The sequence below is a fragment of the Eleutherodactylus coqui genome, chromosome 6 (genome assembly GCF_035609145.1).
Source record: "Eleutherodactylus coqui strain aEleCoq1 chromosome 6, aEleCoq1.hap1, whole genome shotgun sequence".
Lineage (NCBI taxonomy): Eukaryota > Metazoa > Chordata > Amphibia > Anura > Eleutherodactylidae > Eleutherodactylus > Eleutherodactylus coqui.
In genome coordinates, this window is record NC_089842.1 from 13,239,516 (window position 1) to 13,262,550 (window position 23,035).

General features: G+C 47.8%; 2 protein-coding genes across 2 annotated transcripts in view; one reads left to right on the top strand and one right to left on the bottom strand.

Annotated features, from left to right (window-relative positions):
- Positions 1-6,521: 6,521 nt before the first annotated feature.
- LOC136631844 (alkaline phosphatase, tissue-nonspecific isozyme-like) lies at positions 6,522-21,235 on the bottom strand. The gene is made up of 12 exons (XM_066606274.1): positions 21,195-21,235; positions 15,158-15,278; positions 14,002-14,121; positions 13,816-13,931; positions 12,491-12,665; positions 11,556-11,731; positions 11,234-11,377; positions 10,166-10,235; positions 9,950-10,084; positions 9,661-9,852; positions 9,416-9,535; positions 6,522-7,279 (listed from the first exon to the last, which is right to left on the bottom strand). Exons 2-12 carry the CDS (start codon positions 15,219-15,221, stop codon positions 7,017-7,019), a joined length of 1,575 nt encoding a protein of 524 aa, XP_066462371.1. The 5' UTR covers positions 15,222-15,278; positions 21,195-21,235; the 3' UTR covers positions 6,522-7,016.
- The window catches only part of ECE1 (endothelin converting enzyme 1), a 77,113-nt gene continuing 65,031 nt past the window's right edge, over positions 10,954-23,035 (top strand). Inside the window, exons 1-2 of the mRNA XM_066606270.1 lie at positions 10,954-11,029; positions 11,441-11,490. Coding sequence (XP_066462367.1) covers positions 10,981-11,029; positions 11,441-11,490 — 99 coding nt within the window. The 5' untranslated portion in view covers positions 10,954-10,980. The remainder of the gene's footprint in view (positions 11,030-11,440; positions 11,491-23,035) is intronic.

Here is a 23,035-nt window from a genome sequence, read left to right on the forward strand (position 1 = left end):
TATCGATGGGTTTTACGTGCTGCGTAGCCGTTATTGCGCGGCGCAGACCACAACGGGACTTGCTGAATCTATTTACACGTGTAAAATACTCATGTACAAAACGCGTGTACGAATAACGGAAATCAAATCAATGGGGTTTATGCTGCCGTATCACGTACATAAAAAATACGCGTGTAATATGAACCGAAAATACGCCAATGCTGCATTTTTTGTTTGTTTTTGGTGCATTTGTAAACTGCAGCAAAAAAAAGTGCATTTTTTGGAACCTTTTTTTTATACAGGCTACATTCGTATTCTTAAATTTGATTTGTTTTTGGTTCAGAAAACCTTACATAGTAACATAGTATGTTAGGCTGAAGGGAGACGATGTCCATCCAGTTCAGCCTTTTTTCAATCCCCCTACTTACTCAAAAAGGCTCTTTCACATGAGTGTATTTCATCCCGCCGTTTTCACGATGAGCCAATATACGCTGTGATCTGATGCATTGGATTCCAATCACATGGCCGTATTCCCGCGATGGCCAATATAGCGCCGGGCGTTTTTACATCGGGCCCAAAAGATAGACCTGGAACTATCTTTTGGGCCGGAATATGTCAGCCGCTGCGTGAGCTCCTATGGGAGCCAATGACAGCGGGCGGAGAAGGAGGTGGGAGGGATTTTAGCAGCGTGACTGCTAAACTCCCTCCCTCTTCTCTCCTCCCCTCCAGCTGATTGCAATGGGAGGGGGCAGGGCAGGGGTGGAGCTAAGCTAAGCTCACACTCCTTGTCCACAGCCAGCAATGGCAGGAGACGGGATGGGGCAGTGCTTAGCTCCACCCCCGTACTGCCCCCTCTCATTGCAATCAGCCGTAGGGGAAGAGGTGAGCCGGCCAAGGGGAGGGAATGAGCAACGGCATGGCAGCCTCAGCGTATATGCACCAGGGCCCATGGCGTCTGAACGGGTGCACAGATGTTAGATTTGTGCACCTGTTCACGAGATTTTACACCTCACAGCGTAACGTATATTGGCCGGCCGTGAAAACAGCGGCCGATATACACTTGTGTGAAAGAGCCCAAAGGAAGGCAAAAAACCCCAACGAGGCAGAAGACAATTTACCCCATTTGAAAAGCGCCACATGTGAACAGAGCCCAGAGAGCTGGTTTTTGTGTCAATTTTTGTTCTATGGGTTGTGGCAATAATAGGTTTTTACAGAATGGCGCGGTTTTAGTGCAACTTGGAAAATTACTGCCAAAAAATGCAACAGAAACCGGCAGAAAACCAACAATGCAGTAAATGCAGCCTAAAAACTGCGTGTGCTTATACCATCACAAAACCCGGAGAACTGCAACTCCTATCATGTAAGTAGAACACCCCACATTGTATCGCACAAAGGAGGGAACGGAGCAGCACTTGAAGAGTTAACAGAAGGTACTGATTAACAAGCTGCTGCTTGTGCACCTATGAATTGAGGTTGGTGAGGGAGCGGCTGTGAGTTTGTTCCTCCTCTCTGCTGGGTTGGAGGCTGGTGAGTGTCCCCTGCTGCCTGTGTGGGGTCTTGTGTGGTGGGTTTGGGGAGGGGTCCTGTGCTGCTATGCAAGTTGTAATGTTGGTAAGTAGGACTACAACTCCCATCATAGCTGGGTAACTTCCTTTCCTTTTCAGTTCCGGGTATTACCAAAAGTGACTTATCAGCTTCCCAGGATAGGTGCTAAGTCTGATCGGTGGGGGTCTCGCCTATCCTGGGAAGAGGGGTCTGGGGTCTTCCTCTGTACCGCTGCACCCCTTACAGTGAGATTACATGGAGCAGAGTTTTCGCATGTGCGGTGCCACTCCTCTCCGCATGGTTGGCAATAGCCCAACGCTTGTACTTGACCATTTCTGTCAGTGTCATTGAAACTAATGAGTGTTGCGGTATGTGTGCGACTGTCTCTCCTCCTCGCTGCCAGTGAGATCAGTGAGCCCATGTTGGAGAGAGGGCCACATGGGCCCCCAGTTCATGGCATCAGCGGTGAGACTCCTACAAATCACTCTGAGGGCCCCTGAACACTAGTGCCTTTCTCACACGCTTTTTAATGCGATTGTCAATGGGACTTTCTAATGTTAAAAACGCAACGCAAGTTTGTGCTTCTGCGTTTTGTTTTTTTTTGCGCAATGCCTTTTTAACATTAGAAAGTCCCATTGACAATCGTGTTAAAATGCGTGAGAAAAGCGCTAGTGTGCAGGGGCCCGAAGGATGCCCACCCACTAGCGATTATTTTCTCTTGCGATGTGAGAACCTCGCAGCGTAGAGAAACTCTGAAATATTGCTCGGCCCCATCGAAAACATAGGGAGTACAACACGGACTTCTGCTACAGCTGTGACCGCTATGGTAGAGGATTCCTTCCTCCCCACGGGGACCGCGGGGATGAAGGAATCCTCTGCCACAGCTGTGGCAGAAGTTCGTGATGCTATCCCATTGCGTTCAATGGGGTCGGCACTGCTGCAGACCCATTGAAAGCGGTGGGTTGCAGGCAACCCCAGCAGCGATTATTTTCAGGGAAGGGCTTGAATAATAAGCCCTTCCCTAAAAATGATCCCTAGCTGTAAAAAAAAAAAAAAAAAATCATACTTGCCTAGAAGAGTTGTCTGGCTCTTCTGGAAGCTGGGAATTGGAAAACCCCTGCCCCCAGAAAGAGCTGATCTCATTGGCTAAACGCCCAGCCAATTGCAGACAGCACTCGGCCATTAAATGACAGCTGAGTGCTGTCTGTGATTGGTCACAGGGCTCAGCCAATCACAGGCAGGGATGTATAAAGGTAGGAGCTGTGTGTGCCCCCTATGGACCACTGCAGAGTCATTCAGAATCTGGGGAAAGTTGGCTACTGACACTTGAGCCAAGGGTATCAAACTCCTTTTCACCGAGAGCCATTATGATTGATAACCTTCAAACAGCCATTGATTAGGTCTCATTCACATGGCCATATTTGTGCTCCACATTACATGTGATACAGACAGTCTAATCACAACCTACCATGGCAGGTGGCTATGATGGCGGGTAGGGCTGTCAGAGCTGAGCCACCATTTCTGAGCTACTGGCACAGCGGTGCGGCGGAGCTCAGAATCTAAGATGGCAGCTCCTCTGCTAAGAGCTGGCTGTGTCCTCCAGGGAGAGTGGAGAGCCGGTCCTTCTGCTTCTGGACCTCGTAGCGGGCCACAAAATCACGTGGCGGGCCGGACTCGGGCTGCGGGCCTTTAGCCTGACACGTGGTCTAAGTGGCGGGATTTAGGGCAGACATTATCTGAGTTCTGGTGGCTCCGCAGGAAGGCCATGACGCTGAGGGATCGGTAATGCACGCAGGCGTTGTTGCCCATAGCAACCAATCACAGCGCAGCTTTCACTTCATATTTTGTCCTTCAAAAGTGAAAGCTGTGGTTGCTATGGGCAACAGTGTTTCTGGCTACAGCAACCAATCACAGCACAGCTTTCACTTTACCGGAGCAGTATAAGAAATGAAAGCTGTGCTGTGATTGGCTGCCTGCGGTGACACACAGCAGGGTGGCTTGTCTTACAGTAGTGCAAATATCCTGATTCTGGTGTGCTTATTAACCCTTCACTTCCCTGGAAGGCATTAGTCTAGACGGGTTACAATGTGTTCTGCCCTGCAGCCTCCATCCCACCACAGGATTCTCCTGGCCGGCGCTGCCTTCTCTGTCCGTCCCCCAAACCACCATTTTCTTTTCCATTTCTGTGTGTTTTGGTCTCGTGAAGCTGCGATATCCGATTACCAGATGTTTGTGTTCGGCTCCCAGCAGCCGGGAGGAGGGGATTACTGCTGCGGCCGCGCAATGCTTGCTTCGGGGAAAGCTGGGTGACAAACCAATAAACCAATATGGCCGCCATCATTACTCCTGTCAATGAGCCAGGCCTCCGGAGAAGTTGTTGTTGGAAAAGCAGGGCTAAGGGCTCGCTCACACGGGCATATGTCGTACGTATTTCATGTGCGTCAAGTATGCGGTACGCAGGAATTCCCGAAGCTGTATCGATGCGTTTTACATGTGTAATAAGCGCCAAAATAGGACTTGTTTCTCACGTAACTAAAATGCAAGCGAGGGGCCCAATAGAATACGATGGGTGACGCCTGCGTGAGTGTGCCCTTCGGCCGGCTCTACTCGAGCCAAAAACGCACTGTCCGTTGTTTTTTGCAATGGGGCTGGCGGCAGAACATGCGAGGCGCACGCGGCGTGATGCGAGATTCCCCCACTGGATGGGAAATGAGGAACCCCGCAATCCTCCGCCGCAGCTATCTGCATCTTCCCCAAAGTGATGCTGTTCTGAAACAAAAAGCCTCATCTGTGGCAAAATCGCAAGTTGGCAAGCGCAAAATCATCCCCTAAGACTAACTTCACATGGGCGAGTGCGATATGGGACGGTGAATCCTGCCGCCATATCAGGCTCGCCATTCATGTGACATCCCCATGGATGTGAGCCATCTTCATAGCAGAACAGCCTCGCATCACTTCGGGGATTCTCCGGCGTGGCATCGTAGAGCTTCTCCCGCTGAAAACAATGGGCACTGCGATGCGACAATACGCAGAAAGACGAAACGTGCCGCGACTTGTTTCCTGCATAGCATTGCGGTGCCATGTGGGAAAACCTCGCTTATGTGTGTTCATATTTGTGAGTCTCGCAACACACGACTCGTGTAAGTTTGGCGCTCGTGTGAACGGACCAAAGATGGGAGTTGGTGGCTCACTCACACGGGCGGATTTTTTGCACATGCGCAGTAAATCCGTATGTACGTACAGATTTACTGCGCCCATAGCATGCAATGGGTGCATTGCGTGCCTAAATAAGACCCCGCAGGTCTGAAGGGGCTCTGTAATACGCAGACTATATACGCCTGTGAGCCCGTAGGCAGAAGTGCCACTGAAGAGTAACGATGGCGGCCATATTGGTTGTCACCCGACGTTCCCAGTAGCCAATCTAAGAATCCTCTGACTAGCCGGTCAGGCGGCTGTAGACTCTGGGAATTAGTCGCCGCCTCTGTTACGGATTCTCAGCGTTTCATCTTGTTCTGCGGGCTGGAAACGATTGCAGTAATGACCTTCCAGGCAGGTTGTGGGCAGCGCCGGGCGCCGATCCAACTCTGCGCGGTCATCGCTTGTTCCTTTGATTCTGTGAAACAATGTTCTGTGGTTGAACTTTTTTGTTTCTGTTACCGACTGGCAATGTTTCCATTTTCTGGTAACGGGTGAAGGTGCCAAACCTGCCCACAACGGGACGAGCCCCCTCCCCCACGCTACAGGGGGATTGCGTTACAGCAGTGTAGTCACTAGTATAAAACCATTGTGTGAGGTGCTGTAGGGGCAACGAAAATGGGGCATGTGGGAACAGCATTGTGACTGCAGCTCTGGATGTGACTGGAGTATATGCCATGAAGGAAAAACCGCTGCAGTCACACGTTATTTATGCTCTAGATTGAATATGTATCGTGTGATGCTGGAATCTTTCATGAAATTCGTGAAAGGTTAAAGGGAGACTCCTCAGAACTGTCTGCAGCTCTGGCTGTGACTGGAGTATGAAAAACCTGGGAGTTAAAACAGGATTAGCAGTTGTTGCGATAGAAAGCTGCATTTACATGGGCAAGCGCAATAATTATCTGAGGAATTTGGGACATATAGTTTTTGCAAAATTGCAATTATTTCTGTGAGTGTGACACGACTTGCGTGAAAATGGCATGTTTTGGTTTTTTCCACTTGTGTGGGGCGTGGGAACCTTGACCATAGGAAATACTGTTTCCCTGAAAATAAGACAGTGTCTTATATTAATTTTTTTTGTTCAAAAAAGTTTAACATTTTTACATGTATATCTGCCTGGACACTATTTAAACTGACTTTTTCAATTAACTGTTAGCAGGGCTTAATTTTGGAGTAGGGCTTATATTTCAAGCATCCTCAAAAAGCCTGAAAAATCCTTTTGCATCCTCAAAAATTCTGGCAAATCATGCTCTGTCTTATTTTCATGGAAACAGGGTAATAGGCAAGTCTTCTGCCAAATGTCAAAAAAATGCGCTATGCTGCCTCCCTCTGCATATGCCCATGTGAATGAGCCCCCTGCCTGCTGCTTGACAATCTCTCTGCGATGCACAATAGTCTTGTTCTGGCTTATTCTGCATGTTGTATGCAGGGTTGTTACAGTCGCGGGTATCCTGGCACACATCAGCTCTCGTTCTATAAATGGATCGAAGGTTTGTCTCCTCTGGATTATACTGGACGCCATTGTAAGTAGACCCGGCCGTCTGCAGGGGAATCTCCCCAAATAGAAGCGACCTGGATGGATTTGTGGCGGCTCCATGTCTTCAGGCCAAGATCCTGCGGCTGGAAAACCTCCTGCCGGGAAAATATTGGCTATTTATACCCACGCAGCGACCTCACCCCTGCCCCATTAATACTTGGCAAATAGTGCTGGAGCCTTACCCCCTAGTGGATGGAATGGGCAGATACAATGGAGCAGCACCCCCTGGTGGTGAGCGCCATTTTTGACACAGTGATTGCCCCTCTTGTGCGTTTTCCATGTTTTTTCCTCTTTATTTACAGATATTAAATGTAAGAATAATGCAATAAATGTACAAATCGTCTGTCCCCCAAAAACTGGGGCGGTGATCGATAAATGGAGGCCCTGGAGTTGTCCTGTCGTTACTGCTCTTGCAGGGGTTACCACCCAGCTTTCCCAGAGTAACAGACTTGCTTAAATATGCAGTGATACTTTCTCTAAAAGGATGAAAGTGCCATTCAGTATCCTGGGAAAGCGGTACCATATTGATAAATACATGCTGACCGAAGAACTGATGTGCTGGGGTTTGGGGGGGGCGTCCGTGGTACTCGGTCTGGTCTGCTCGTTAGTGGTTGTGGCATGGTCTTTGGTCTCATTCTGTATTGCCCACTGGGTGTGACACAGAACCTGCTGTGGGGGATCCCCTGGACGGTGTAGCAGAGCCGACGTCCTCCAGACTAGAGCAGTGCAATGTGAGGTAGGAGGTCAACGTCTCCACTGTTCACAGGGTCAGCCACACGATGAGGGCGATGGACAGCAGGGACAGGGAGGCCTTTGTGCTGTGCCCCAAGCTCCTTTTCTTGCAGTGGTCGAGGTTTTGCCCGACACAGGAGGCGTACGCCATTACGTGAGGGATGTAGTTCTGCTCGTGGACGCCATGCAGCAGATGTGCCATTGGACCCTTGGCAAAAACAGCAACGTCTTCTCCACCGTGCGTCTCTTGGCGTAGAGGGACTGCAGATTGCGCCTGGTAGGTTGGCAGATCTAAAAAATGGGGAGGCTGTGAGGACTTGGTAGATCTAGAAGGCCTTAACGTTTTATTTTAATGGTGGGTTTCACTACTTCACAGTTTACAAGATCTCTGCAAGTTGGCAAAAACAACATAAAGACTGAAAACCCCAACAGTCCGAACACTTCTGTCATCTTTTGTTACACTGTATCCAGTCTAGACAATGTGAGCTGCACAGCCTGCTGTGTATCAGTGCAGGATACATTGTAGCAAACAGGACAGATTTGGCTGCTGTGTTTACTAACACTGTTAACCCTTTCCAATTCACTGTCTGACATCTGAAGACATTCTGATTGAAGGCTGTACAGCTCCGATGTCGGAAGACGTCCGGCAGGGTATTCTTACTGTATATTACTGGCTGCTATGTGGTTGGGGGGCCTCTCCAGCATGCCCTATACTGCAGTACTGACTCTGGCCAGCAGATGGCGCCATTGTATAATGGCAGAAAGAGAGAGCCCCCTAGGAAACCCTGAATCCAAAATTGAATTGCAAAGGGTTAAATTGCAACAACCCTTAGGCCGCTTGCAGATGGGCGGGATTTCCCGCAGAATTTCCGCCCTTGGAAGCTGCCATAGGATTGCGTTAGCAAACGCAATTCTAGGCAGATGGCTGCGGTTTGTCCATGCGAAATCTTGCGCGGCAAACAAACCGCAGCATGTTCTATTTCTCTGCGGGGCTCACGGCAGAAATCTCGTGGTTTGGCCGCAGCGAAAAACCGCGGGATTTCCGCCGGAGAAGCGCTGCTTCAAAAGCCACAGCACTTAGCAGCGGGTTTTGAAGCGGCCCGGCCGCTTGCTCTTGGGAGCGCCGGCCGCAGTGGAGGAAGAAAAAGAATGAGCATGCTGCGGCCGGCTACTCCGCGCTGCACTGCCGGCTTTGCCGCGGCAGATTTGCCGTCCCGAGTGGACGAGATTTCTGATGGCTCCACATGGCTGGCTAATCCCCGGATTAGCGGCCGCAGGCGGATTTGCCGCGGTGAAATTCCAGGCAGAATTTCCGCGGCAAATCTGCCCCATGTGAACCCAGCCTTAGGGCTCGTGCATGCAGGCATGTGCCAGATTTGGTTGCTGTGTATTTGTGACCAAAAATCGCAATTGCCTGCATTTCTCATGCAAAAAAAGTGACCGGGCCAATTGATTTGCTGCGCAAATATACAGGTTTCCTGTGTAATCACTGCCTATTGGCATTTGCCAATTTACGCTGCACAAATATGCCCATGTGGATGAGCCCTTAGACTGAGAAATGCTGCGTTGGGACCTGGTTTTTATATTGTAGCCTAAAATTTCCCATTCACTGATGGCAAGCAGAGATTTTGAACACTGTGAATTTGAGGGATTGTTCAGCTGCAAAGTGTGTTTTTAAAATGTCTCAAATTAGTCAAAATAATAAAACCAGCAGTACTTGCCTGTCTTCAGTCCTGGCAATCCAGCATGGCGGCCCCACGGTCCTCCTGGTCTCCATTTTTGGAAGGACACCATGTGACCCCCACAGTCGGGTGCTGCACTTCTGGCATATTTGCTTAGATGCTGTGATCTGGTATACCAGGACAGCGGCAGTCATGTGGTGTCTGTTCCACAACAAAGTCCAGGAGGGCTGCAGTGCTGGATCGCCAGGGCTGAGGACAGGCAAGTATTGCTGGTTTCTGGTTTAACTGACTTGGATCAGAGTTTAAAGGAAAGAAACTCTCTACAGTTGGACAATCCCTTATTATGAATGATTAAAGGGGTTCCCAGCACCAGGGGTTACTGTTGACCTATTCTAGGAGATCATAAAGTTGTTCAGGATCTGCTTGGGCTCCCCCACCAATCAACTAACTGAAGTGCATACCAGGCACAGTGCCGTGCATTGTATAGAGGCTGTGCCTGGTATTGCAGCTCAGTCCCATTCACTTGAATGGGACTGAACTGCTGTCAGGTCATATGACTGACAAACCCAGTGTGGCAGATTCTTCAATCAGCTGACTGGCAGAGATCCTGAGCAGTGGACCCTTATTGAAGACCAGCCATCAATAGCCTAGACCTGTAAACCCTTAAAGCTTATGGGATGAAGGGACAAGGTGCTTCTGTGTGGTTCTCGGATGGCGGTCTGGCTTTTTCTCTTGTTTTACTCACTGTAATCTACTGTAGAGACATTTTCACGGTTTCCATTGATCAATTTGTATCCGGGGCCGTTTCCATACAGGATCGATGTGAAGGGTTTCTGGTCACTGTCACTTAGTGATGGGGCCAAACCTGCGGTGGAGAAGATGGTCATGTGATCATAGAAGCAATGTTCTGTTAGCAATATCTAGCTCTACACCTGCAACCACATAACTTGTATACAATGAGTTATTGCAGTCATGAATAGGCTAACTCACCAAAGATGGAGGAGCCGCGATGCGTGTAGCCACCAAACGTGAAGACATGGGAGTGGTCAGCAGTAACAACGGTCAGGGTGTCCTCCTCAGATGTCATGTCCCCTGCGCGGCCTATGGCCAAGTCCATCTGTACTGCCTCGTGTAAGGCTAGCTTTGCTTTACCGTCGTGATGCCCGTGATCAATGCGCCCACCTGATCGACAAGATAAAACATTTCAATGTTGCCCCTTTTGTGGAGCAGATCTGGGGTACAACACAGTATCTCCTCATCTTTGGTGCAGGTCACTCACCTTCCACCAGCAGGAAGAAGCCTTTGGGGTTCTTCTTCAGGATGCTGATGGCAACGTCCACCATGTCTGGGAGGGAGGGTTCAGTAGTTTTGTTCCTGTCTAGTTCATATATCATATCTCCTGGCTCAAACAGACCTGAAAAAAATGGAGTACAGGCCTAATTTGGGGTCCAGACTGTGGGGCACCCCCTCAAGGCTTAGTGGATGCAAGACTTACCTAGCAAATAGTCAACATCCTGCGGTCTCAGAGCAAGCAGCTGGTCTCGGTTCCAGACATAACGGGCGACCTGTGGGTGGGACATGTAGAAAGTGGGTGACTCTGGTAATGGGGATCACAGCGCCTGACTTGGTGGGATCAAAAGCTGAAAGTATTTCCCATAGCTGGTTTCCCACAATAAGCGCCTTGCGTCTTTAAAGTGACCCTTCCAGTTTCAGGACAAGATTCTGTCGCAGGACCATAAGTGGAGGGGCACATTGCCTACAGTCGTTGCTTTCTGCCGTCCCTCCGATCCACCAGTTCTTGGATGTCCAGGATGGTTAGACATAATCTTCAGACTAACTAAGAGTGCATTGCTAGTGTTGGACTACAAATTCACTATACTGTAGCCAGAGCTAATCACATGATCAGCCTGGCCAATCAGAGCATTCAGGTAGTTAGAAACTGTTGTGGATTGAAGGGATGGCAGCGGAGAACTGCAGGTAATATACCCTCTTGTCAGGGCAGAAGATTCTCCTGAAACTGGTGGGTCATTTTTAATTGGTCGTCCCCTTCCAGATGGTCACAGCTCTGCATACAGATATATAGCTACATCGTATGTATGAACTGGATGCAATCGCCGCCTGGGCTCCCTCTAGTGGTGGCAGCAAGGACAATGTTATGTGCATTCCTACAAGGGGTATGGAGCCTCCTTTCCAGGTTCTGGAGGTTTACTTTAAGACTTGTGGAAGCAATGTCCTGTCTACTGCAACCAACACTTCAACACTTCCATTCCTTGTGTCTTCTAGGAGTGAAGGTCTACGACTCCCAGCAAGATGGAAGCAGAAACCAAACTGGACAAGTTTACAAAATTCTGTAGAATGTGTAAGTGAACTTAAAGTATAGGGTCATGGTCAAAAAGGGGAGGAGCTTGCAATGTATCATGGCTGATACAAAGTATTTGAGCAGTCATCTCTATGAATTAGGAAATTGGGGATGAAGGGACTCGGCTCGGACACCCCACAATTGTTTCCTTCTGACATGACTTCCAGTGCAGTTCTCCTTTAAGAGGAGTAATTGGTGTCCTACCTTGTCTTTGGGCTTCTTCTCCCTCCACACTTGGGTCAGGTTTAGGCCATCTTGCCTTGTGCCATTTGCTCTATCATCCTTTGGGTGCTCCAAGTCAGGGGTGTTCTTGGGGAACATGTATTTCCTGCCTCCGCCCATGATGACCTGTAATAAGTGGTGATGGTGTGACGCGTCTCACAGGGCACTTTTTTATTTTTTCTCTTCCAGCGAAGCTGCTTCTGCTCCAGATGTGGTTTGAACCAGATTTGCGCAAAATCGTAAGTCATTAACGTTTACCCTCCCCTGCCCCCACAATATCCGTTCACACCCTCTCGAGTCTTACCTCAATGTCTGGGATGTTGAACATGAGCTGCCAGGCAATGTCCTTGCATCCTTCCTCCACGGCTTCTTTGGGCATCTCGTTATCAGAGTACCAATCGCGGTTGACTGAGTGGGCATAGGTAGCGCTTGGGGTGGCATGATTAACCCTGGTGGTGGTCACCACCCCAACAGACTTGCCTAGTGAAAACAAGGCTTTAAGGGGTTGTCCAGTTGATGGCCTGTCCTCAGGAATAGTCATCAATAGTAGATTGGCAGTTTTCTGTCACCAGCCAATCAGCTATTCCCTTGGCTGATACACTTGTGCGTAGAAGTGATTTCTACTGCAAGCAGACAGCTCCGTTCCCACTGCAGTGGCCAGGCTTGGAACTGCAGGCCAAAATCACATTGAAATGAGTAGCAACTTTGCCTGTAATGCCAAGCCTGGCCACTACAGTGAGAATGGAGCTGTCTGCTTCCTGCAGGAACTGGAAAAGTGGACAAGTGCATTTGCCCAGAGAACAGCTGATTAGCTGGGGTCCTGGGTGACACTCCCACCAACTTGCTGTTGATGACTTCTCCTGAGGATAGACAATTAATAGTTTACAACTGGACAACCCTTTTAATGATTATCTTAAGTAAATGATCCTAGTGAGAACTGAATGCTGCCATCATGGTACCCATATAGGCTACTGCCCACTGAATGGCAGGCATGTGCTGGCTATACCACACTGTTCCACTTATCCTACTGATCTGTATGCCAGTCTATACTGCTGCTCTGGTATGCTATTCATGAACTTTGCAGTATGTTAAAATTGGTTAATGTTGAAATGCTATTCTCCAGTAACCTCAGCAGAATAGTGTAATGTGACAATGTGGTGAAGCGGCCCTGTAATGGGGGTCTGGTATAAAGGTTCAGCAATGTCCTGGAGCATAGTCCTGATCCCACTATGCACTCACCTGCATCTTTGGCCCATTTTAAGATGGAGTTGACTTCATTGCCTTTCGTGGTGTTACACTGACCTCGCACCGCGGCGGCGTTCACACCAACAGTCCCCTCATTGGCCTTCACGCCGCACAGATAAGCAGTGGCAGTGCCGGCGCTGTCTGGGACCTGTGCATTGGTGTTGTACGTCTGGAAGAGGAAACGTGTACAGGGGTCAGTTCATAGTGACGCTTAGGTTTTCTATTTTAGCGTATTTTGCTTTTTTTTTTTTTTTTTTTTTTGTGAAATGTACATGAGAACGCCATGTGGACGCGCCCAACACGTAAGATGCGTTTCGTTCTTGGACGTTATACAACATTGTAACTATGTATGTATAGGAGGCAGCAAGAGCGGCAGCTTGTTCAACGAAGGGTAATTGTAGATGTGAAGGCTGTAGCAGGAGGCGCCTGTTGTAGAACGGGGTGACTGTACATATAGAAGCTCAAAAGATGGGACGCCGCAGTGGCTGCACGTATTCGCAGGTCTACTGTGTTGCATATCGCTGCAGGGTCCTATAGCGGCTGGAGAATTGCATCTTTTTCACGTACGACTTGCGGAGTGTCTCAGCCCGACCGCAGGTCTCCAGGTCTGAACTGCACATGTGATCTGCTCCAGGGACCTGCCATCAGGCGGAGGCACTTCGCAAGTCGTACGTGAAAAAGATGGAACAAGTGAGTGTGGTTAGCGCCAACTCCGTCAGGACTGTTGGGCCTTGAGGGGTCGAGATTATAATGAAGCCTGGTATGATATAACATATAATACTCATTAGTATAAAGAGGGTGGGGGGTTTCTCCCTTTCAGCCCTCAATTTGGGGTCCCTCTTGGGTGTCTGATCACTGCTCTGGTGTACAGGAAAGCCAAAATCATGCTCTGCAGGGAACCACCACCCACAAGAATCTCTCCTGACCAGTGATACCCCCCTGGCAGGAGGTAAGCGGAGGCTGCTTGTCTGGTGGTTTCCTGCCCTGCGATGCCCGGAGTCTGTGGCTGCTGCCCGCAGAGTGAGCCTGGTAATCAGTTCATGACCAGTTAATGGAAAATCAGGAATGAACAGAAGCTCTAATGTAACCGGAGTCACAGCTGCTAAATCCGGAGCAGTGCGGATGCGTCATACGGGAAGGTATTGGTAGGAAGGTGGCATAACATCTATAATGCATACCTGGGTTGGCATTGCGCACATGATCACAATATGCCCTGATGGAGCTAAAGCAATGCATCCAATGTGCCAAGTGTCACCTGGACGTCGCCACATAATTTGTCACCTTTCACTGCACCCACCTGACTCTGCACAAGACTTTACCTTTGCTAGAGCAAGATACGGGAACTTGTCCATCTCCAGCACGGTCTCCTCTCCAGGCTTTCCAGCAAGCTGGCCTTTTAAGATCCGTGTTGCTGTAACAGTTGACACCCCCATGCCTGAAATAGAAGGGTTGTTAATGGATGGCACTACCCATGTCATCCCCGACAATGTTGGCTCTGCGCTCACCATCTCCCAGGAACATGATGACGTTCTTGGCTACATTGGTGTTGAGTTGCTGCAGCGACAGCGCTTGTCTTAAGGTGTTCTGGGCCTGCCTCCTCCAGTAGTCGGGGTCCTTCTCCTGCTCTAGGGAGGGTGAGAAGCCAATTACATGTGATACACGTATAGAAATCTCCTATAGAGTCCAGTCTACAGAGGACCGGACCAGCACTAAAGGAGCATCATCAATATATGAAGTTCTGCAACTTTTTAATGGACTTTCAGTTTCTGCATTGTTTTCAAGATCTCGGCTTGCTGTCAGTGAATAAGTCTTGTTTATATTTGGAGGCTAAAACCCTGTATACTTCCCACAGCTAAGAACTTGTTGCAATTATATCCAGTACAGATGATCTGTAATACCATATAAGCAGCCTGGACTGATACAATGTGTCACTGCAAGTAATGTCTGCTGTATAGCCTATCATGCCTTGTACTCCAATCCCATCGAGAGCTATAGTTGCCATTCTGGGGTAGTAACCTAAATTAGTAGTTGGTCATGTAACTGGAGCTTTTGGGAGCCCATGCTACCAGTGTGGTAACAAATAAACCAGCAGAATTGTTGCAGCTCTGGGTGTGACTGGAGTATAAGGCATGATGGGATCTCTACAGCAGATGTTACATGTTACCTGCACTGATGTCTGAATGCTAGACTGATGCAACATAACAGTGTAAGTAATACCCGCTGCAAAAATTAATTGCCTTATACTCCAGTCACATCCAGAGCTGCAACACTTCTTCCGCTTTACTTGTTACCACACTGGTGCATTATGGGAGCCCAGACCACTGTTTGCACACAATAGCCAACCTGCAATTAGTAGCTGATTTATGTAACTACATCTAGTAGAATGGCAACTGCAGCTCTGGATGTGACTGGAGTATAAAGTGATATTTTATCATGACTTGCACTACAGTCACATCCAGAGCTACAATCAACATTTAACTAGATGTAACTGCATAGTGTATTTAAGCTATCACTAGTAGTTGCTTATGAAAGTGGTGGGGCCTTGGCTCCTGTAATGGATGAGCGGTATGAGTAAACCAGCAGAATTGGTGCTGCTCTGGATGTGACTAGAGATTAGATCTGATGTAACTCTGGGTCAGTACTGTAATGACTCCCTCTTACCTGGGAAGCTTTGTGCCATAGCCAGCTTGATGACCAGCAGCAGTGCCCACCGCCTCATGTCCATTCAGTGTAGCTGTCGCGTGCCCACGGTCAGAAGAAGTCCAGCACCTTCTGCGCAGTCCTGGTAATCAGAGGATAATGAGAGCTCAGCCCTGCAAGTACTCTGCTGGGGGTGCAACTCCTAAATATAACACGGCCTTCATAAATAATCCCAGGTATTCACATAAATTACAGGTTGTGCGTCCCCCAAACTGCAGCCGACAAGGATAAACAGAAGCCCCCGAACCCCTCAATTACTGACCAAATATATACACATATAAACAGAAAATCCTATTCCCAGCAAGGTGGAAACACGGCTGAAAATAAAAGCTGGCACAGAGACTAAAGATCAGAAGGAGGCATCACGAGCGCACAAAGGGGCGATTATAGTAAGAGTTCTCACCAATGTTCATTATAGTAGCTATAGTCTGGTCCATAAGGGGGCAGTATAATGTACAAGAATATAACTACTATAATACTGCCCCCTATGTAGAAGACTATAACTACTATAATACTGCCCCCTATGTACAAGAATATAACTACTATAATACTGCCTCCTATGTACAAGAATATAACTACTATAATACTGCCCCCTATGTACAAGAATATAACTACTATAATACTGCCCCCTATGTACAAGAATATAACTGCTATAATACTGCCCCCTATGTACAAGAATATAACTGCTATAATACTGCCCCCTATGTACAAGAATATAACTACTATAATACTGCCCCCATGTACAAGAATAGAACTACTATAATACTGCTCCTATGTACAAGAATATAACTACTATAATACTGCCCCCTATGTACAAGAATATAACTACTATAATACTGCCCCCTATATACAAGAATAGAACTACTATAATACTGCCCCCTATATACAAGAATAGAACTACTATAATACTGCCCCCTATATACAAGAATAGAACTACTATAATACTGCCCCCTATATACAAGAATAGAACTACTATAATACTGCCCCCTATATACAATAGAACTACTATAATACTGCCCCCTATATACAAGAATAGAACTACTATAATACTGCCCCCTATATACAAGAATAGAACTACTATAATACTGCCCCCTATATACAAGAATAGAACTACTATAATACTGCCCCTATGTACAAGAATAGAACTACTATAATACTGCCTCCCCTATGTACAAGAATATAACTGCTATAATACTGCCCCCTATGTACAAGAATATAACTACTATAATACTGCCCTCTATGTACAAGAATATAACTGCTATAATACTGCCCCCTATGTACAAGAATATAACTACTATAATACTGCCCCCTATGTACAAGAATATAACTACTATAATACTGCCCCCATGTACAAGAATAGAACTACTATAATACTGCCTCCCCCATGTACAAGAATATAACTACTATAATACTGCCTCCCCCATGTACAAGAATATAACTACTATAATACTGCCTCCCCCATGTACAAGAATATAACTACTATAATACTGCCTCCCCTATGTACAAGAATAGAACTACTATAATACTGCCTCCTATGTACAAGAATAGAACTACTATAATACTGCCTCCCCTATGTACAAGAATAGAACTACTATAATACTGCCTCCCCTATGTACAAGAATAGAACTACTATAATACTGCCTCCTATGTACAAGAATAGAACTACTATAATACTGCTTCTATGTACAAGAATATAACTACTATAATACTGCCCCCTATATACAAGAATATAACTACTATAATACTGCCCCCTATATACAAGAATATAACTATTATAATACTGCCCCCTCTGTACAAGAATATAACTATTATAATACTGCCACCTATGTACAAGAATATAACTACTGTAATACTGCCCCCTATAGTAGTTATATTCTTGTACATAGGGGGCAGTAGCATAGTAGTTATATTGTACATAGGGGGCAGTAGCATAGTAGTTATATTGTACATAGGGGGCAGTAGCATAGTAGTTATATTGTACATAGGGGGCAGTAGCATAGTAGTTATATTGTACATAGGGGGCAGTATTATAGTAGTTATATTCTTGTACATAGGGGGCAGTATTATAGCAGTTATATTCTTGTACATAGGGGGCAGTATTATAGTAGTTATATTCTTGCACATAGGGGGCAGTATTATAGTAGTTATATTCTTGCACATAGGGGGGAGTATTATAGTAGTTATATTCTAGTACATAGGGGGGAGTATTATAGTAGTTATATTCTTGTACATAGGGGGCAGTATTATAGTAGTTATATTCTTGTACATAGGGGGCAGTATTATAGTAGTTATATTCTTGTACATAGGAGCAGTATTATAGTAGTTATATTCTTGTACATAGGGGGGCAGTATTATAGTAGTTATATTCTTGTACATAGGGGCAGTATTATAGTAGTTATCTTCTTGTACATAGGGGGCAGTATTACAGTAGTTATATTCTTGTACATAGGTGGCAGTATTATAGCAGTTATATTCTTGTACATAGGGGGCAGTAGTATAGTAGTTATATTCTTGTACATAGGAGGCAGTATTATAGTAGTTATATTCTTGTACATAGGAGGCAGTATTATAGTAGTTATATTCTTGTACATAGGGGGCAGTATTATAGTAGTTATATTGTACATAGGGGGCAGTAGTATAGTGGTTATAGCCTTTTGCCTCTGAAATATTAGCCTTGTTTCTGCGCCATTTTCCGGTTTCCTCCGCTCACACCACAGTCTGTACGACTATATTGTGCTACAGAACGCCAATTGTTTTTATAAGGTGCTTAATGTTCCCCTCTAACAGCTGCCAGGAGCGCCCCTGTCAGTACAGCGCTATTCCACCCTGAATAATTGGATGCTGAACTACTTGTAGTGCCCCCTCCCACCTGCTGTCGGTTGCCCCCTCCTGGGTACTTACCCTGCCAGTCTGCATGTGAAGTAGCAGAGACACATGAGTACGGCAAAAGCCACAATGGAGCAGACAACGGTGGTGACGAGCAAGTGTGTCTCATTGGTCATCGCCATGATGTGGTGGCACAGTCCACCTTGCTGTCCTTGGACTCCTAGTGAAGTGTATTGGGCACCGGGTGCCAGGGCACTGAGCTGCCAGACAGAGCACCTCACTCAGCAGATTCCCGGATTTACTATGACCTAATAAGATAATAACTAAGGATTAAGCATCCCTGAGCAATGACTGCCCGCTCCTAGGAGAGGCTATGGAGACCCCCCTGCATGGGTGCCTGGCGGTCCCTGGAGAGGAGGTGGCACAGGGAGCCAAGGGCAATAACTATCAGACATGTAGATGTAATGATGGGTCCATGATGTACAATTGACAGTGTCTCCCGCATTCTAGGCTTGGATACAGCAGCTCAGAAGACTGTATCGCAGATGATGGGCTTAGATACAGGCTCAGATCCACCTGTTCAACAACTTGCGCAGATGGTTGTCTTTTGGCAGTTCGCCTGTGGTTTGGCAGATTGTGGTAAAGTCATTTTCTGCCCTTGGTAGAGCTCAGATCTCTGGGGTCGGTGCCAGACGTGACTTGTAATACCGGTTTATGACAGTGAGGATCATGTTCATCACAGCTGGCAGGGAGAAGGGGCTCTTCTGATGCCATTCCTAATGTCTGGGTGGAAGGTGTCCCCCCTTGGACACCCTTGTTCATGTTGTGGGTCCTTGGTGTTCCGCCACCGCTGCCTGTTCATGATCCCTTGTCCTGGTGTAGTGAAGAATACTGGGATGTTGTCTGCCACGGTCTTGGTAGCAGCTGACCCCTAAATTACTAGGCACCCCTCCTTATTGGCCTGTAATGGGACTACAGCTATGAAGAACCAAGCTTGGCTCTTCATCAGGTCCATAGTACAGGGGCATTCTGGCCAAACGGTGTGTAATATATGGCGGCACAATGCGGTTACCTGGAATGCCTTGGATGATGGGGAGTAAGTTGAACTCATGACTGTTATAATGGTGAAGCTTCTGCCTCCGAGGGCCAAATCATATCGGGGCCCCTCATCTACCATGTGCCACTTATGATACTGGTGTCATGTGCTGGAGGGACTTGAAGGGGCTGACTTACCCCTGTAGTTGTGCCTATTTGGATTTAGTTAACGGTACGTGCGTCATGTGGCGGCTGGAATCATGGTGGATCCCAACACTGATAAAGCTGCTGCCAGTCTTTTCCCCATGGCAGTGGTATCGTCCCTCGCATGCCATTCCCCCACCCCCATCAGGGCTTTCTCTGAGAACAATTGCAGGCTAATGAGTTCCTTCTGCAAATAATGTGACCTCTGCGACAAAGTCTGCTGGATGTGGGACCATGCCGTGCGTCGGAGGGGTTACTATAGATGGTCTAAAGGGCTCTGACTATAAACGATGGGGCCCCTGGTAGAGATCTTGTATTGGGGCCCTGAGTTCAATGTGTGCAGGAAGCCTTAAATCTGTTGCACGGATCAGTAACGTGGCCCCTGCATCCGCCGATTGTATTAAAGTGCCGCTGCTGGAGGAGCGTACGGTGCCGCATGGGGCGTCCTACAGCTTCAAATCCAGACCACAGGGGCTCCACTTGCTGCTAGACGGGCATGTTCTGGGATACCATAGGTTAACTGATATTCGGGGTCCCTTTTTGTTTTTCATCTGAGGCACATTGTCCCTCTTCCACAGTAGCCGGACACGGAGCCAAGTAGGTCAGCAGTGAATGCCTGGCCTGGACTGGTCACATACGCTGCAGTGGGGAGGGGAGCCGTACCCCTCAGCTATACCGAGTAGTTGTGCCCTTGGTACTCCGGCTGGAAAAGCATTGAAGTTGTGCATCTTAAAGGGCCAGTGACCCTTACTCCCACATCGCTCAGTACTGGGGTGTTAGGAGTCACATGTCCCTGGGGGTCTCTGGTCTGGTGTTATGACATGGGGTGTAATCCAATGGTGCATCAAGAGAATGTAGCGCATTAAAACAGCGTGCGGTTCGATGGGGTCGGAATACGACCTTGGAGCGGTCACTTCAGTTGAAAGGGTGAAATCTGCACGTGTGAACACCCCTTACAGTTGTGAGGGCGGGGAGGCTTCTGTACTCCTCGCTCATCCCACTGATGAACATTAGTCAGTCTCTACTTGGTGTGAAGTGGCTGACAGCAGGAAGCAATAGACTGTAATCGCCTGTAGATCACACTGCCTTCCCTCAGATCGCCTGCAGTTTATTACAAGTTGTATGCACTTGGGTGAAGTTTAGACCCCCTACCCACTTTTTTTTTCTTTTTTCGAGGTGGCTGGATGTCTTCCTCTCTGGCGGTTTATCACTTGGAACCGTCAGCTTCATCTTATAAGATCTCCTCCACAGTAGGTCCTGTGTGAGGATCTGAACGCCTCCTGCTCCAGAAGTTGGGGTACAGGAACCCCTGTTCAGAGCTCCATAAACACAGAACCTAATCAGCTGTGCCAAGGGTCACACCACCTAACAGAGCAGGCTCCATCCCTGGCAGCACCCCCTCACATGGAGAGCATCCTCATGCCCTGAGTGCTGCCCAGTGTAAGCAGAGCATGAGGAACGTGCCAGCGCAGCTGCACCCCACATATAAAACACTCATACCCTGTGTACCCCAACATGTAGAGCACACCAAGGAAGCGCCTACCATCAGCAGCACCTCCACATATAGAACTGGTTTCAGCTTTGCTATCACCCCCATGTATGGAACAGCCTCCTTCAGCCCCAGCAGCACCCCCACATATGGAACATAAACACTCAGCCCAGCGGTACCCCCTGCATGTGGCACAGCACCCTCAATGTAGAACATGGGGAGCAACAGTCAAGGCAGCAACCCCTCCAGTTCTGGCAGCACCCCAACATATGGAACAGTGCCCTCGCATCCCCCTATACGTAGGACATGGGAAGGAACACTCAACCCAGCAGCACCCCCAAGTTATAGAATAGAACTACTTTCAGCCTTGCTGACACCCCCATATGTAGAGCAGTCCCTGGGAAATCCTCACCCCATCAGTGCTGGAGACTGAGAGCTTCTTACCTGAGTCTTCTGCAACTTGTGACTGAGAAGCTGAAGAAAAGTTCAAGGAGGGAAGAAGTTTGAGACAACCCATTAAGATGCAAGACTGTCCTCCCCAATGCAGATCCCGGCCCTTCACCCCCACCCTTTGCTGATTGTAGCTCCCCCTGCTCACTACCCTCTAATATAACCCCCACTTTTACCCCCCCCCCCCCCCCTCCTTTACTTTATCCCTTCAGTGCAATACACAGGATTTCTTCCTCGGTGGGTGAGATGTTGCCCCCTCCCCAGGAGGTTTCTTGGTCCCTCTGATCTAGGATTATGCTGCTGGAAGCGCACAGATTGCACAGATGTAGCAGAGCAGAGTTTGTCATTGGAATATTCTTGCATATCAGCTCTGCTACATCTGTGGGTGCAACCAGATTTCTGAAGGGGCAAAATGGCCACGTATAAATAGTCATAAATGAATCTGTCCTGGTGGAAGGTCAATGATTGTGGTGGGGAGGAATGGAGAATTGGGGGTTATTAATAGAATTGGGGCTGTCTGATGGCATCTCATTGGAACTAATGGCGTCCCTGACACTTCTGGTGACACTTCAATAGCTTGGGGCGTGGAGTTCAAGCTGCTGTTTCCCACTTTTCTGATATGATCCGCACTGTTCCCTGGGTACACCCAGGCTGTGGTGGTGGTTATAGCGCACATTGTACACTAACTGGTGTCTGGGTGCTGCAAAGTCTTAATTCCATCCTAAAGTTAGTTTTATAGGGGGGGTAATCCCAGACCTCCCCCCTCCCCAACCAACACTGCCACCACGGGTACTTAATACTAGCGAAGCTGTTTAAATTGCGCAGTCCAGTGTGTATCTTGGCTCTGCCCTTCTGATCTTTGGCCCTTTAAAGAGGAGTTTATAAAGTAACTTCATGGGGAGGATTAACCATTTACAAGAAACTCTGGGGTTCACCTGATTTTACTCCACTGATGTCTAAAGAGCTCTATAATGGAGCAGAAATGCTGAGGATGGAGGATTCAGTCCAACTGTACTCCACTAACTGAACCCCCTGCTGCTACTACTTCCACACAGGTGGGGGCATTGTCAGACTAGGTTACCCAGGGACCACCAGTAAATCTCATTCTGGGGGCCCATTGTGCAGCAAATATTATCTAATTCCCATTCATAAGCTCTACTCATTGCATTCTCAATGTACTGCAATAGAAGGGTAGCTGTTTGTATGGAGAATGCAGCAAGCAAGAACTGGTAGACTCCCATTCACCCTATACGTGCAGCTTGTGGCCCACCCTGGCTCGGGGTGCACTGGGGGGATTCACCTATTCCTCTGTGGGCCAGTCTGACTCTGGGTGGAGGTCCTTTAAGTGGTCTCCCTATTTAAGTTGACAATTGCAGAATAGAAGTGCAAACAATTCAACTTGACTGAACATGACTGACTTCAGTGGTATTATTATGGCCATACAGAAGTGTATAGACCCACTTGCTGCCGCGGGACAACCCCTTTAATGGTTGCTGTCACTTTAAGAAGGTTTAAACTCCTGGTTTGATACAAGGTGGCACTTCAGCATAAATGTTGCTATGTATAATAGATGTAACAAGAACATTGTAAGTTCCTCTACCTGTTTTATTCACTTCACAAGAAATCTAACGATCGCGTTACTTCACACCGGCCCAGCTGTTCCCCCTCACAAGGACCTGACTCAAGGGTGCTGATCTCATATACCTCCCTCAAAATGCCAGCCCACTCAGCTGGGGTACATGGTGCAAGTGATCTCAATCTGGCCATTCTCCAAGCAACAAGTTCTGTAATGACCCCTGAGTTAATGTCACAACCCTCAACTGGGCCTCCGGGCT